Source organism: Pagrus pagrus (assembly GCF_965226575.1).
Source record: "Pagrus pagrus genome assembly, chromosome: 24".
NCBI lineage: Eukaryota > Metazoa > Chordata > Actinopteri > Spariformes > Sparidae > Pagrus > Pagrus pagrus.
This window is the reverse complement of record NC_140206.1, coordinates 18,473,675-18,491,085: the sequence shown is the minus strand read 5'-3', so window position 1 is coordinate 18,491,085 and position 17,411 is coordinate 18,473,675. Positions and strand designations below refer to the sequence as shown.

Genomic DNA, 17,411 nt, shown 5'->3' with positions numbered 1-17,411 from the left:
TCTAATTTACAAGTACACAAATATACAAAGATAGAGTCTGCACTCTAATGCACCCATGAACATTTATTACCTCCATCTGAGACAGTTTGGGCCCAAGTCCTTCTTCAGGCATAAACCAAGTGCAGAGACACACCATACACATACCCGTACAGAGGCGAAGCTGACAGGTCATGTGACTACAAGAAGCCGACCATAAGAATGTATGTTTTCTAATGTCTCTATGTGTGACATTACATACATGAGCATATGTTTAGTTGAAATATTAAAGGCCCTATGTGTGTCAGAGGGCCTACAGCAGTGAGTCTGAGGATGTGCGTGTGTGTTGTGTTGTGTTGTGTTGTGTTGTGTTGTGTTGTGTGTGTGCATAGATAAGGTTTGGTGACAAGCCTTTGTATGACTTCCAAGTACTCCACATCTGTTCACTTTCTGTCTGGTTAGGGCAGGAGACTGAGTCTCAGCCAATGGCTCCACCTGCTGGTGACCGCCACCACTTATCCACAATCTTTCAACCATTTAATATTCTGGTTCTTGTTTTCACTCGTTCAGTCTTACCTCCTGTTGAAGAGCTTGAGTCCAGTGAAAGACTTGGAGCAGCCGCTAAGCATTTCCTTATCTTCCTCCACACAGATTGGGGGGGCTGCGGAGAAGACCGGAGGAAGAGTGGAGGAGGATGGCAGAGAGGAATTAGAGGAGGAAGATGCAGAGCTGAATTCTTCATAATCTGCTTTTACATTTAGTAACCCTTCTTCTTCTTCTTCATCATCATCTTCTTCTTCTCCTCTTCCTGTTTCTCCCCTTTGTTCTTCAGGCACACCCCCGCAGGCCTCAAGTCCAACCCCATGTCCTAGATCAGTATCTGCTCCCTGGTCAGGATCCATGACATACATTTTTTCAGTTCCTGTGGTGTCATGTCTTGTCACATTTTTGCAAGATAAGCTGCAACTCATGGAATTCTGGGTAGTTATTGCGAAATTTGCAACAATCTCCAAATGAAAAGTCCTTATATGACCGAAGTCCTGAATAGCACCCAGAGGAGGACTCAAACGTTCCTTCACGTACTCCAAATATCCTCCAAGGAATCGCTGGTGTTCAAAGGAATGCCATGTAGAGGAGCAGTTCAAACCCTCCAAAATGCAGATCCTTAAGGCTTTCTGTGAAATTGACAGGCCTAAAATGGTATCTACCTTAAAGATGTGCTCATGTGATCTTACCTACTCTGGTCTGATACTGGACAAGGCTCTTAAAGATATACTTAAAAAGTGTCCAACAGCTATACCCCAAGGACCCAAACTTCCAAATGTACTGTACTCAAAGTCCTACTTTTAAAGTATTACAATGAAACTGCTCAATTAAATGCAGTCTGCACCAGGAACAGCAACAACAGCACTACAGCCTTTAGCATTATGGTTAAAGCAATGAACTGCTCATCCAATTATAGGCCTATTTGAGACATTATGTTTAAACAAAGTAGTTTTATGAATGTACTTGACTCAAACTGCCATTCTGAGTATTAAGAGTATTACGCTCAGTATATTACTACGACTAATTATTACTACACAGAAACTGCACTGGGACTTCAAACATGGCTACACTGCAGACACTACAAAGTCAATAATCCACATGCCAAAGGTCTTTTACAAGACACACAGGTGTGTGTGTGTGTGTATGTGTGTGTGTGTGTGCGTGGGTGGGTGTGTATGTGTGTGTTTGTGTGTGTGTGTGTGTGTGTGTAGTGAGAGATTAGTGTTGGGTCCTTAGGGAGAGATAATCCTTCACAGCATTCCCCTCCACGGCTCTCACTCTGTAGTAGTGCTGTCAGCAGCAGTAGTATCAGTTTCAGTGCAGTAGTAGTCCAATTCCTGTCACACTCAGTCAGTGTTCCCTCTTCTGTTTGTTCTTCAGCTTTTCACTTGTTTGCTCTTCCTCCTCTCTCTTCTCCTTCTCGTCCCCTCTTCACTAACTTTAGACGGTTTCCTCCTCCTCCTCCTCTTCCTCCTCCTCCCTCTCTTCTTCTCTAGTGTCTTGCCGCGTTTAATTACACTCTCTGTGAGCAGCACATTGACCCGCACGCACACACAACTGAGTCGCACACTGCTACACACACACTCCAGTAAACACTGATCCTCTACTACCCGCCCGGCTCAAACCAGGAAGTAGATAATGACAACAATCAGGGCCTCACTGTTAGCTGTCCTGTTACATGCCTGACTGAAATGCTCTCACTGACTAACTGCTGCTCACTTTTGACTGCATACCGGGATCTAGTTTTGTTTCACCATTTACATTATGTTCTCAGTGTGGCCAATATGAAACCAGTTCAACTCCTGGATTGGCCCGAGTGTGTAAAGACAAATTAGAATGACATGTCAGTACAGAAACAAATGAAATGAAATGAAATGATGATCACCTTGAGGACAGGTACAGTGTCACAGTTTCTCTGGTATGACTGCCCACAACTAAGCCATAAATCATAAAATGGAATACTAATCGGAATGAATACTGTGCAATGCAGCTGAATTACAGGCATAACTTAAATTCCATAAATCTAAAGGAGAAAACAGTAACAACGTTACTCCTCCAGCTCCGTGACAGACTGCTTTATTGAAACATACTCACACAAACACAAATAGATTCACACGCACACACTCAACACTTACTGTACATCATAGTCGCACACTCTTTTTATATGCTGCTGTAAATGCCCACATGAGGGTGCTGTCTAACAGACAGACACACAGGCAATCTATGATCAGTTGGACATGGTGAATTCAGCCGTATGTTAGGTTTTAATCTAGCCTTGTTTCAAGCAGCTTCAAGGAACTTCTATTTTTTGGTGATTCTGGCCTTTCCTGCTGACAAAAGCAAGATGCATAGCGACAAGGTAATGTATAAATTTGTGGCTATGTGAAAATGAATGCAATAACTGTAATATGGTGAGTGTAAAACAAAGATCTGTTCACAGATTTTTAGATATCTGCTTGTACCTGTGCATTACTGTGCCCCAAACAAATACTTGACACTGTATCGTTGGACCTCTCTTATGTGCACTGATAGACAAAGGCGAATGTCAATCATTCAGGCCAAATAAGGCGCTGCGGCAATCAGCAGCAAGGTTGTGCCGCAGTGAGGGAGTGTGGCCTGTAGCCCGTTGGTGTGAGGTAGGGTTGTGAACTTTAACCCATAGACATATGAAAAAGTAATAGTTAACAAACAGGATGTGAGGCATATCATTGTGGTAGGGTTTAAGTTGGTGCACGAAACCAAATGAGTGAATACAAGTGAAACATGACGTTACACGAAGACAGACAATCTCTCAGTCCTCACACACACATCATAATCAGCATTTCTGCTTTTCTGAGATCTGAAAAAGCTCCACATGAGCCATTGTCTACATGAACTCCCTGTCAGTGGCCCTACACAGAGGCGTAGTTCACATGTGACTGTGACAAGCGGAATTCCTATCAACTGGGTATATTTGCAGATCCTGGTGATAGTGAAGTCACTTTCCACTGTGTCCCTGTTGATAATTAAGCAGAAGATTACTGAGTTTAAATATCGATCTTTTAATATGAAACTCAATCATACAACAGAAACATTTGGGATCAGAAGTATTTTTATTTCCGGATCAATCAGCACACTCTGTTTTTTATTCGTCGAAGCTGGCTGCATTTCTTTGCAGTGTTTTCTGCACCACTGCAGCCTAATTACACTACACTCCCTCACGTGAATGTTTATTTAACCTCTGAGTTAACTGGAGGCTTGGATAGGGACTGGATAGATATTGGAAGAGACCTTTGCAAAGAATGATTTATTGTTTTGTTTTCATTGTGCTTTATTTGTTATTTAAAGCTTTATAATAGATTAGGGGGACCTTCATGGTTATGGAAACAACAGACCTGCAAACTCTAGTGGTAGTATTAGTAGTAGTAAAGAAATGTAAAATCATGAAGGGCAGTCCAGGAGCAATTTTGGATGCACAAATAGAGCCTTTTGGAACATAACTTATTATTGCACTTCAGTTCTTTTAATCACAATGACTAATGCAAGATGCACCGCAGGATAAGCTGAAGCTCTGGTGGACAAACACACACAAACACAAACAAGAGGCCCAAACAGAGGCAGAATTATGAGATTGGGTAGGGGTGAGAGAAATGAAAAAACAGAGACAGAGGGAGGAAGAGAGAGAGGGGAAGAAGAGGGAGAACATACATCACACCTTTCTTTTTATTTTGTATTAGTGCAGCGCCTGTTCAAAACGTGCCTGTTAGGAACAGGCTGATAGCTTGACATCCAGTATGCCGCTTGTTGTTATTGCTGCCTGCTCATCCAAGCTGTTTCATAATCAACACGGACTGTGTAAGGACGTCAAAATGTGAGCATTAAAACTCAAGTCAGCTTACACCTCGTTAGGTAGAAACCAGCACCCGGTACAACATTGTTTTGTCTGTTTTTTTATGGATGAATCTGACAATTTTTTGATTGATTATTTTTTTTAGGCACATGACAACTTTGAGGAGGGAATGAGGTGCAGCTGGGGAAAAGGTCAGGAGTGGAATGAGGTGACTGCAGGGCAGAGGGCATATGTTGGATAGGTAGGGCAACCAAGATTAGTGTGACCTCCTTTTACCCTCATTATTTTAACCTATATGAATATCCTTTTATTAGAAATGTATTTACTTATGAAATTTTGTCAAAACTAAGGTTTAAATTCTTGAGTAATAGGCAAGGTGAGGTCACACTGACCTTAACCTTTGACCTTTGACCACCGATACCTACTCAGTTCATTTTGTGTCTAAGTGGGAGTTTGTGCCAAATTTGAAGCAGCTCCCTCAAGGCGTTCGTAGGATATTGCGTTGGCAAAAATGGGTCAGGCCAATGTGCATATGTATACAGAACTGGAGGATGGACAAGCTGAAAACATAATGCCTCCAGCCACGGCTATCGCCTGAATGGATGCATAACAAAACATCTATAAACTGTGTAGGAGAGGAATAAAAGCAGCACAGAATGAAAAGAAGGCTCTTGTTGAGATTGTGATTTCAGTCCTTCTGACAGACAAATGCATATGCACAGAAACACAGACGCACACATCTGCTGCTCTCCTTTCTGTTATAGCTTTCCCCTCTTATCCATCGCCCACTCAGTATTTCCATGACAAATAAAATGCAGCTCAACAGCATGACACACAATTCAGAGAGATCCTTTTAACTTCCCAACACCCACTGCTGACCTATTTTCTCTGTTTTTCCCTAACGAAGTACTCTGATTATAAATTCTAACATTAATCCTAAACCTGACCCCAAAGCAAACAATTTTCCTAATGAGTTGCAGAAAAATGTCCACAGCAGTAAGCCCTTCTCTCTCCTTTTTAGTCTTGTAGGGACATGAGAACTGCTGGGTTCACATTCCACGTTGTCCACTTACAGCTGTGGCGATTTGAACTACAGATAAAATATTACATGGAATATAACTTTGCTTTTTGTTTAAAGTCAGAGTTGTTGTTAGTGGCAATAAGCCATATTACAGTTATTGGGACTGGGCTCTTTTGATGATGATGGATACTTATTTCATGTAAATGAACCGCTAAAAAACCTGGGGCCAAATGGATTCCCTCTGAAATTCAAACAAAATATTAAATTGACTTCACTACTGTTAGAGATGTTTAAGCAGTCGTACCAACAGGGCTCTCTACAACCTGCTCTCATACAGACCTCTGTCTCTGATCCTCAAGAAGGAAAACAACATAGCTATTCTTCTCTCCAGTATCACTTTATTCTATTGATATAAAAATATTTTCAAAGGCCTTTGTTCGTCGACTGGAATCTATCATGCTGTCCTCTCCACTACAGCAGTTTGATTGCAAGGACAGATTCAGCCCTTTTATTGCTCTATGCTTCTCCTCAATCAGTGTTGTGTACAAACACTCAACCATTCTAAACCTTCTCTCTCTAACATAGAATACATCGTAGTGATCTCTTTCCCCACTTTTATTCGCCAATCAAAAAATTGTTGCAGACGATGATGAAGATGTCGATCTTGCCTCCAAATTCACCAGATCCCAACCTGATCGAGTATCTGTGGGAGGGGGTGTACATGATCTACAGTGGGGTTTAGGCTGGTGGTGCAAGTCAAGTGGTTTCCACATGAATGCTGGGAACCCGTTTCCCAGCAGAACAAAACGGTGAAACAAGACTATCAAGGTAATTCACTTCACCGTCAGGGGTTTTAATGTTGTAGCTGTGCGGAAACACTTATCTAGTGTCTCTTACATTCTTTCAATTTAAAACGGTTCTATTCAAAAGCAATTTCTTCACATTTAACCAACCAGCCTGAAAAATACCCCTGTCAACAGTTCCTTTACAGCTCTCCAAATCAGAGTTTCAATATCTGGGCATCCTCATCACACTATGTATTCTTCAGTTAGGTGATTGAAATTGTATAGCCCTAACAACAAAAAATGTAATCTGACTTGTCCCTCTCTCCTTCACAATACACAACTTACCCCATCGTTACTGACACCTTGAATATATGCTCAGAAATAAGACAGCGTTTTAAGATATTTGAATCACCATCTTTTCATACCAGCTAGAAATGATACTAGATTTTTGTCCTTGGCAAGAAAAGGCCTGCGTTGCTTCGGGTACTTGTATGTGGATGGGTGACCCTCTAACAAAAATGCTTTTATTTAGAAATCAAAAATAGCAAAAACTAAATACCAAAAGAAAGGTTGGAGACCTCAGCCGAAATAAACAAAAGAAAGGGAAATCATTGGGCCAGCCACGCAGTGGGCCGTCGCACCCAGCTATCCCCTCTAACCTATCAAAAAGGAAAGAAATTAATCTAACCTTAAATGAACCACAGAAAACCAATAACTGGATTACTGGTGATCTCCAAACTAAACTGCAAGCAAACAAAACAAAACAAAAACCCCAGCACTGGAAAACCTGTGGGGGGAACAAATGCAACCAGGAGACAAAAAGGATAAAATCTCCTCCTTCCAGTGTGAGCTGGGCAGTGGCTCCAGAGAGAGTGAGGCTTCCACTCAATCCTCCTTAAATAGTGCTGTCAGGTAATTACAACACCTGAACAGGTGTGTCTTACTGAAAGATAAACACAATAAAGGAAGAGAGGGCGCCAGAGAGCAACAAAGGGAGAGAGACAGACAAAGGTAGAGGAAACAACCAGTACAGGCACAACAGCATCCCTACAGGCCCACACGTAACAATGGGGTCATTTGCAAGTTGCGAAAAATGGAACCTGACTTAATGGCATAGTGAAAGCAAGGTTTATAGGGAACCAATCTATACACGGATGGTGTCATTTCTCTACAGCCATTACACTGTTTTCCAATGTATTATTTATATAATTACATATTTTCCATTTCTTTTGATCTAGTTTCAGTGTTTTATTACAATTCTGTCACGTCTCGTCCAATTAGTTACGTTACCTTCTTTGCTCTCCTCATGATGCTTTGTCTCACACTTCCTGTTTTATGTTGATACTGACCTCTCTTCTCGTTTCAGGTCCTGCCCTTCCCTCCAGTGTGGTTACCTGCCCTTCCCTAATGTGTTGCAACTGTGTCTTGTTGTCTCCAATCCCCCAGAGCATATATTGTAGTCTCAGTGTCCCCTCTCTCCCTTGCCAGTTTGTCTTGTTCCTGTGTGATAGCTTCCTAGCATTCCCTTTGTGTGAGTTTTTGTGAGCCTTGGTGTTTTGACCAGTTGTCAACCTTTTTTCCTGCCAATTTCTGTAACTCTGCCTCAATAATTGATCTACTGTTGGCCCGACCTGGTTTGTCATTCCATTCACAAGGGAAAAGTTGGGCGCTGATCAAACTAATTACCTCATCATACCACAGCAAAGCATGGATGCTGTGAACATGACTTGGTTTTAGCAGCAAAAACTTTAAGCTGTTGTCAGCTTTAGTTTTAGTTTCCTAGAACACACCAACACAGAATCTTTCTAAAGATCAAGGGTGCGTTCTGAATCGGGTTGTTCACTCACACACTAATCACCGAGGTGGTGGTTCAATCCCCAATCCACACGACACTGAACCCCTAGAACTGCAGTGTCACGCCATGTTAATGTCGTATTCACACTGATGCGCTTGTAAAAGAGAAGTTGATGAATCACCAGTACAAATCTGCACCATCTGTCTGATGACTGAATCAGTGCCATCTGTAGAGGCCTCCTGTACCCATGTTAGTGCCAGCTACATTTGTGAGATGGATTTTGGAGGAATTTTTACTTTGTAGTTACAAAGCAGATTTGATATTTCTAAATAAATAATGATTTAGTGCTTGACTATATAGGGAGATTGTATTTGATCAAACTTTGATTACATCATTCCAAAATTAATTATGTCATCACCGGTTTCTTTTGTTTATGAAAGTATTACAAAAAGAGCAAAGAAGTGTGGGACAGATTTACAATGACTGCAGGGTATAGTTGTAAGTGGCTCCATTTCCCCTCCCCTGTGGGTGGACAGCAGTGATCAGTGTCATTGATTGACCTACTTACTGTATCTGACCCCGCAGACTGACAGCTAATACTATCTGGGAGTTTTGTTTCTGTTGACTGCTAGCTGGAGCAACTATACTGTGGCAGGGATGGAGAACAACAATGCTTTAACTGTACATGTCCAGTTGCTGATGGATAATGTGATAACCATCCGAATGTGTGTCATGTATAACATCACTTCTAACCATTTTGCAGAGCATATCATAGCACTGTAGGTTATGAAAGTGTCACACCAGCCATTTTTCCAGTACTAATTTGCATACCTACAATGGCATTTACTGATATCATCGCAGCATGATAAAGCAATCCAGGCTTTTCAAACCAATCTGCAGCCTGTACAACCATGGATGGAAAGCCACTGGCCCCCTAGATAGAATACAATACTCAGAAGTGGTTGGCAGTACATTTTAAAGGGTAACTCTACCATTTTTACATATTAAAGTGTGTTTACAGGTCTTGGGGAGTACTACTGCAGATGAAAAAGTAGTAGAAAGCCTTTGTGACTCCCGAGGGTGTCACCGGATGAATGTAATCTGATAAAATGCCCCCAGTCATGTCACTCAGTAGCTCAGTTGCATTGTGGGTAATGTAGACGTCATATCTAAAAATGATCAGTCCACTGGTCTAGCATTGTACTCAGACTCATTAAGGACAAGTAAAAAACAAATGATCTAAATAGATACAGCAGAACCAGAGATATTGCCTTATAATCTAGGCAATTTTCTTATTTTCCAAAACCTGGACTCTTTTGACTTTTACATAAAATGGACATAAAGGCTGCTTAATCAGACATGAGACCAGATGTTAAATTGCCATCAGATTAACGTAAAGGATGTAATGGAATTAGGATTATGACGTGGTGTGTGTTGCACCATGCATTTCCATTCATCTGGCTAGCATCCTAATTAACTATATTGCTGCATAATGTAAGGGTTGGAACAAATGTAGATCCTTTAAAGGATTAACATTATGCCATCAATATCAACCCCACTGGATAACTCTCATATTGTGTTACATGGACTGTTCTTATATAGCGCCTTTCTAGTCTTAGCGACTCAGAGCATTTTACAACACAAGTCAGCATTCACCCTTTCACACACACATTCACACACTGGTGACAGATGCTACCATGCAAGGTTCCACCTGCTAATCAGGAGCAATCACCATCCACACGAATACACCAATGGAGGAGCCACTGGGAGCAATGTGGGTATTCAGTATCTTGCCCAAGGATACTTCGACATGCAGGGGCCAGGAATCAAACCACTGACCTTCCAATTGATGGGCGACCACTCTACCTCCTGAGCCACAGCCATGTTATGTCTTTTGGTTTATTTTATGTTTAAGCATCTAAAATCTGGTTCTACAGGCTGCATAGTATATGGAATTGTGTGGTCTTCTATCATAATAATGATTAAGACTGGAAGGTTTGGGTTTGCAAAGGCAGTAGTCACCCTCTTCATCAGAGTGGTGGGCCCGCCTCAGTGAGCAGCAACAATTTCATCACAGGTCACAGCCAACAGCATGCAAACTGAAAATTACACAAAGGTCTATGCACAGAAGGAGCTCGGGGACAGTGTCTGCCTGGCCTTTTTGCTTTGTATCTTTGCCATCTGTGTTTGCTTCCATCTGGTGTACTGTCCTACATTATGCAAACTTTGGCTTGAGGCGAGAAGTGAATTGTTCTTTCCCTCCCACTCCCTCAGCTGGTCAAGTGGATGCATCAACACTTGTCAATCATGATCATCAGTATGATTATCAGTCTTGCCTGAGGCTGAAATATAACCACCACAGAAACTAAAGCATCGGTTGGCAAACAAACAACAAAAAAATACAGACGATAATAAGATCAGACTAAAGGCCTGGCCTAAAAAGTTCATTCAAAACCCACAGACGAACAAAGACGCTTGTCTTATCAGCATCCAAAATACAAAGTTTATTCTGAGGGTGACACTAGAGGAAAGACAATGAGGTAGGATAATAAACAGGGTTCCTTCTCTGTGGACTGTCCTCAACAAGTTTCTTGGCAATCTGTCTGTTTCCAGGCTTTCAGACTTCTTTGCTGACCAACGCTGCATATTGGGTCCTCCTGCCAGAGCCCTCCACACACACTCAGCTCACACAGTGGTCTTATCGAATTTAATTAGAAGGTTATGCTGTTTTCATGCAGCGCAGCTTCGGGTTATAAGATAGCTTGTGTTCCAAGATGACACATCAGGCAAATAATGCTGTTAGAGAAAAGCTCATACAGCGGCCAATACTAAAAGAGTTCATCTTCTGGGAACATGAATGTTCTAATTCAATTCTGAAGATTAGATTTTACAGTATTTCTTGTGCAAAAGTGAATAATTTGCACACAAGACACAATCTGTATCACTAACAGTCCAGCAACATACTGGCTTCACAAAGTCTTGTTTTATTTCAATCACATCCTTCAAACAGAATACATGTCTAATTATACAGAATAAACACAATTAGTCCAAGTAGGATTATTATTGCCAGGAAGGCAGTGTTTAAAGTCTGATTATTATCAGCATCCGTCGGCTGCAAGAGCACAACATGTATGAAGTCTTTGCTTTTAGGCTAATGAGCGGTCTTTACAGCCGTCTGAAGACAGCAGGTCTGTGTTCCATCAGCAGGCTTTATTGTCAGCGATAACCAATGTCAACGTGCGATTACAAATACAAGATGCTGTTGTAACCGTGATTATGTTTTGTGCAAACACCATCCCTACTCTTGTCATGTTGTCCAGAGGCGTCATGCCCATTTAAAGTGGGCACAAGCCCCACCAGATGTATGAAACCTTGATTTTTAACAGCTATGTTTCACTTTTTAGCGATAACTCACACAGAAGCAATTTTCAGTATTTTCTAACTTCATGATGATTATATATCACCTTGTCTGAGAAAAGGCAGGTAACACAATATGAAGTACACACACACACACACACACAAGCACGCACGCACGCACACACACACCATGTTGCAGTGCCACAGATTCAGCTGATCATTACACAACTCCTCTGGTGAGTCAGGGGAATTGACAGCCATGCCAGCCTGCCCCACCCCCACCACTAACGCGCAAACACACGCGCACACAATCCCATCTGGATTACTGATTATACTAAATAATGGTGAGATTATGTGTCGTGCTGGCAGTGACATAAGAAGCTGGCTGATGAACAGCTCCACTGTGTCTCACTTTCTGACCTCCAAGTCAGTGACAAAAAACATCCGGTGACATTTGAAGAGAAAACACAAATTAAGCATCTGAAACAGGGCAGGAGGAAATTCATTCACTTTATTTATGATGACATCTGGGTAGGACAGGCTTTTCACAAATACTTTTCCCATGTATTAAAAACAGGTCTTTTCTTGTTGTATTGTACTGCAACCAGACTTCAACTCCAAATCAGACATTAGAAAACAGTTTTCATAGCACCTCATATATTGACAGATTTTCAGGTCTTTTTTCTTTTTCTTCTCAAGAGATAACCTTTAAAAATGATGTGAGCGAGAGAAACCAAAGTCTAAAGATCCTCTCCAGACATCTAAAATACATTATAAATATATAAATATGCTTCATTTCAAAAGATAACTACTGAGCACAGGGTGTCCACATCTCTGTGTCCGTGAACTGGGGGCTCCAAGTTTCAGATCACACTTGTGTAAGATGCATATATTATGTAACAGGTTAATATAAACATAGCTTATGAATTTCAGAGTGGCTACATAGATCACCTGTGTAGGTTTGAATGTCTATGCCAACAAAAAACATAGGAACCACAGAGAGACAGCAGGTCAAACTTTGTTCAGCAGGTTTGCCAGGAGCAGTGAGAGGGCAGCTGCTAAGTGAGCATCCTGTTTACGTAGGAGGAGGGACTACAATCAGATCACACACCAACAGTTTCTATGGCAACAGACAGGCCAATATTTCATTCATGGAGAAAGCAAATGCAAAACTGTTCATATTGACAATACAGTGGGCTGAAATGTGCAAGTGTCCGATCAAAATACAGCAGAAACAGCTTAAAAATCTCTTCTAGACTTCTACTATTGCTGGAAAATGAATTGTTTAGGTAATAAAACATGAAAACGTGTTGCAGAGATGTTGACTGAAGATAGTATGCTACCCACCTAGCCCCTGTCCATCCTGTCTCAATATACCATAGTCTCAGCTAGGAGATGTACAGTATGTAGCAGTGTGTTATACAAGCTTAGCAAAGTAAACTCACAAAATAGACAATCTTAATTACCTTATTGACTCATCATAAAACACTTTATTTGAAATAGGACTGGGCGATATGGCTTTAAAATAATGTTGCAATATTTATAGGCTTCACTGCAATACACGATAAACATCTCTATTATCTGAAATCTCTACAAAATCAATTCAGAAATGACAATATTGAAGGCATGACAAGTTGCACTTTCACAAAAAATTAACACAATGAGATTTATTTATTCCTATTTATTTATTGACTTACTTTATCTAGTGATTCAACGCAAGACAAGTGAGAGACATGGTAGGAATGACACAATGAGATTTTTGATAAATAATCGTCAGTAATGTGGACATAATGACTAAGTGGGTAAAGTGAAGTATTAGAACAAGTAGAACAGGTAAGTTCAGAAAAGGTTTTTAAAATAAATTTACTGTGATGCTGCCTTTACAACCTACAACACTCACAATATAACGACATCCAAAATCAAAAACCATATTGCCATGTGTTGATCATGTGCACGTACATGCACGTGTACTGTGCTTTTAACTGGCTCAGCCAAACACTTTTTTCAAGGGATGTATTTCAGTAGTTAGCTAATAATAATTATTGCACTACTTGATAAACCTAACGACCTGATAAATTTACCGCATATCATCGCCAACATAAATTATTGCTTCTTAACTGCCTTCATGAATCTACTCCTCGTGAACTTGATATGTAAAGTAATTGCTCAATCTTTGAGCCATATCTGCTAACCTGAATACATACACAGATGGGATCGAACATTATTAAGTTTGAATTTGGTAATTAAATGTCTAATTTAATAATTAAAGTATCATTAAATTAAGGAAAACCTTCTAAAGAAATCTGACTTGCTTGGATGAAAGCAAAACAATATTATCAGGGTGTCACGTGACCCTTTGCTGCTGTGGGTAAAAAACAGACAACAGGAAAATTGCAGCTTCTTCCTTCCTCCTTGGCAGTTTTCAACATACTGCCACAATTGCAGTTACAAATAACAGAAAACCTCAAAGTGCAGTGCTTGCTTAAAAATCTGGTTTTCTGTGAAGACACCTGTCACAGTTCTGTGGAGGATTTAATGTTCAGCATGAAATTTGATTGCAGCAGTCTCAAAATTCTCTAAACGCTTAAAATTGTACAAAAAAAAAACAAGCCACGAGGGTACACCATCACCTAGATCACCGACTACAAGACCAGCTAACAAGCTGACGGCCGTTTGTTTAACTAGAAAGGGGACTGTGCTATTTGTGAACGTACTCAACACTACTTATACAACAGGTAGTTCCGACCAAGCAATCTAATTGGTCAACTAGACATTGAGAAAATGCTCAAATCTGCAAGACAGTACACCTTACTATGGCAACATTGTAACTTCCAGAACTGGAGTGAAAGCCAATATATATATAGTCATACACAGGGTGCGATTTGTGAAAAAATCTGAGTGTAAAGTTTGTGAAATGTTTTTACTAAGAAATGATGAACCGTAGTGGGCCTACATGTATATACTGTAGACTGTGACCTCCTGTTTGGCTATTTCTGTCAGCTGTTTAAGTAACAATTTCAGAGTTTGAACTTAACCACTGCATTTGCAAAGCTCTCCAACATACTTATAGGTTATTAATCATATTAAATGTCTTATTTCTTATCAAATCAACTTTGACTGGGCTTTTAGGTTGCTGTAAGATCGCCCCATAAATGCAGGTGTGTGCTCTTCTTGTGTGCAGTGAGCTGGAGAGCAAATTCTTTGTTTTGTTTTGTTTTAGGTTTTTTTGTTGTTTTCACGTTAACCTGTTCGAGGGATATCTGAATCATCTTCATTTAACATCAGAAAACTAGAAGGTTATTTAGCTTATAACACTCATATCAAAACAGACATATGCGTATGCATCCATTCTACTTTGGGTCCCAGCAGGTCGATGAATGGACGAATAAAGATCAACCAGACCGGTTAAATTCTGGTGCCAAGTTCTCATCAGCTTTTACAGAGGAGCAATAGACAGCATTCTGACATCACATACTGGCATGGTTTGTGCATGGCCCAGGACAGGAAGGCTCTACAGCAGGTGATCAAAACCATCCAGAACATCATTGGTACCCATGTACAGAGCATCAGTGAGGGTCTGTTCACCCTGCTGCCATCTGGCAAAGGATACAGTAGTATCCACTGCCACCAGACTATGAAGCAGTTTCTTTCCTCAGGCTGTGAGACTCCTGAGCTCATCCTCAACATCTTTTTTTTTTTGCTGTGTAGCATAAAGGTACTACAACTTCCTGAGTTGAGAATGACAATTAAATAAAACCTTGAACCTTGAGTTAGGATGTTAGAGTTCGATAGTGTTATAGTGTTTAAATAAGATTTAACACCTGGTCTCAGTGATGGAACTGATCTTAATCCTTCCACTGTGGATCACAGGGCAAATACGCAAGAATGTGACAGCACCTTTGAAGTTACTTGTTTAACAAACACACACACACACACACACACACACACACACACACACACACACATGTGGACAGTGTCACGTGACACAAAGTAACACAAACAGGAAGGCAAGAACAAGCTACAGTTTAACATTCAGGTAAAACAGGTTAGCAGGAAGCGGTACATTCCGTGTTTTCTGTTTAGATTTGTCTGGAGTGTTTCCTACCTGTAAGACACCTGCTTCCTGAAGGTCAGCTGGACAAACTCTGCCTCCATCTGGGACACTGAGAGCTGGCCCCGCGCGTTCTCTGCCCCCTCCACGTCCTTCTCTCCTGTTACCTAAAAGAAAAACAAACTCATCAATGCCCTGTTTTCCAAAGGAAGCAGGACACATTTTATACCCAGTGCAACCTACCAGCTGTCAGTGTAGATCTAACAGATAATTTACTGTAAGCTTGTGCTTGAATACACCATATTGCACCGCCTACCAGTGCAGTATGTTGTGACAACAGACAAGGGACAACTCTTGGATAACAGATGATACAGTAGGAACATTGTATTATTACCAACTGCAACAGCAAGGCTGGTATTGTTTATTTATTAGAGTTACCGAGCTTAAAAAAGGCTTAACACCTGATCACAGGGATGGAGCTGATCTTCACCTTTTCACTTTGGATAAGAGGGCAAACACACAAACAATGAGACAGGAGGTTTGAATGACAGCCTACTCATATACTAATGTGAACTCCCGCAGAAGTTTGGCAAAACAGATGATCTGTACCATGTTTAAAGGTGCACTATGTAGATTTGGAGGATACATTTTTATCAGAACAGAAAGAAACAAACACAATTAACAGACTCTTTGTTTTCATGACTGAATAAACTGAATAAACAAACTGACCCTGAAGGACAACATCATTTCATACTGTTTTACTTTGTTTATATGTGGCGGACCCTGCCACCTTTCTACAAACAGTGTTCTGGGGACTTAATTTCCTGAGAACAGCTTGTTTATTCAGTTATGGAGAAAATAAATATTTCTGAGTTCGTAATATTACCTCATTAATATTGTAAATATTAAAATTTTGAGTTTGAATTTCTTCTCCAAAACTACATAGTGCCCCTTTAATGTCGTACATTCCATGTATCAAACGAGGGAATATTCAGCCAAACAAAGGTTAACAGGTAACTATATTTTAATACTAACATGGTTGGTCATGGAGGTTTAGGTTAATCGGATAAATTGGACACCGTTCACCTGTCTGACCAAACTAACTTCACTCACGTCATGGACACCGCACACCAGTTTGGTGTCGCGGTGTGATCCCATCACATGTCGGGACAGTTTGACTGTAGTGGCTATATGTTTGCAGAAGGAATCACAGTTTTGCAGAACAGCAAACACCTACACACCCACCTGACAGCTGCCGGGCTTCGGCGTGCTCTTGCTCCCCTCCGCCGCGAACACGTCCTCCTCCTCGGCCACGTCCTCCAGCCCAGGCCGCTCCACTACCGGAGAAGCGGCGTCTCTCATCATCCCTGCGGTCGCTCTGTCCCCTTTGTTTAACGACTAATAACGTTATAATGTGGTGGTTCTCTTCTCCGCACTCAATGACTCAGCTGCTCCCCGCTGTGTTCCTGTATTTTTAGAAGTTACTAATTCGGTGCGTATTTAAAACGAAGCTCGGCTCTGTCCCATCTTCCGTGTACCGCGCTGTGTTAAATAACCCGAAAACCGCAGAGTTGTGTCGGTGTGCCAGGACAGCAATTCACCGTGACACATCTACCGTAGGTCCCAGCGCAGCAGGCAAAGTTAGCCCACTGTGTCGGCGATAGGTGTGCAGTGTTCTGCTCCGTCCGCCATCTACATAGACTGTTGCAGGAAATCAACTGTGAGCTCTGTCTGTGTGTGTCTGTCCCTGTCAGTCCCATTCAGATCAGTTCAGAGGGGCTTTATTTGTATGGGCAACAGACAGGCTGCAACACTGCCACAGCAAGTTAGAAACAGAACACCAAGCAACAGATTTTTACTGTGGAAAAAGTATATACAGATAAGTAAAATATATATATATATATATATACATTGTATGGATGGAATTAACATTAGTCGGTAGACTTGTGGAGTCCATGCTTTCATTAAAGGAAACAGGGTCACACCAAAGACTTTAAACTTTTCACTCAAATTGTATTAAATTCTAAACAAATGCAACATAAACATATTTT

General features: G+C 41.0%; 1 protein-coding gene across 2 annotated transcripts in view; it reads right to left on the bottom strand.

Annotated features, from left to right (window-relative positions):
- Positions 1-17,044, bottom strand: part of LOC311253284 (diacylglycerol kinase zeta-like) — a 102,746-nt gene extending 85,702 nt beyond the window's left edge. Inside the window, exons 1-2 of one of the 2 annotated variants that reach the window (XM_084347135.1) lie at positions 16,606-17,044; positions 15,415-15,527 (exon numbers count right to left, since the gene is read on the bottom strand). In XM_084347135.1, the coding sequence (XP_084203261.1) occupies positions 15,415-15,527; positions 16,606-16,725 (233 nt within the window). In that variant the 5' untranslated portion in view covers positions 16,726-17,044. Of the gene's footprint in view, positions 1-552; positions 2,082-15,414; positions 15,528-16,605 lie in introns of those variants that run through there. The other variant, XM_084347134.1, reaches the window with a different exon arrangement.
- Between the last annotated feature and the right edge of the window lie 367 nt (positions 17,045-17,411).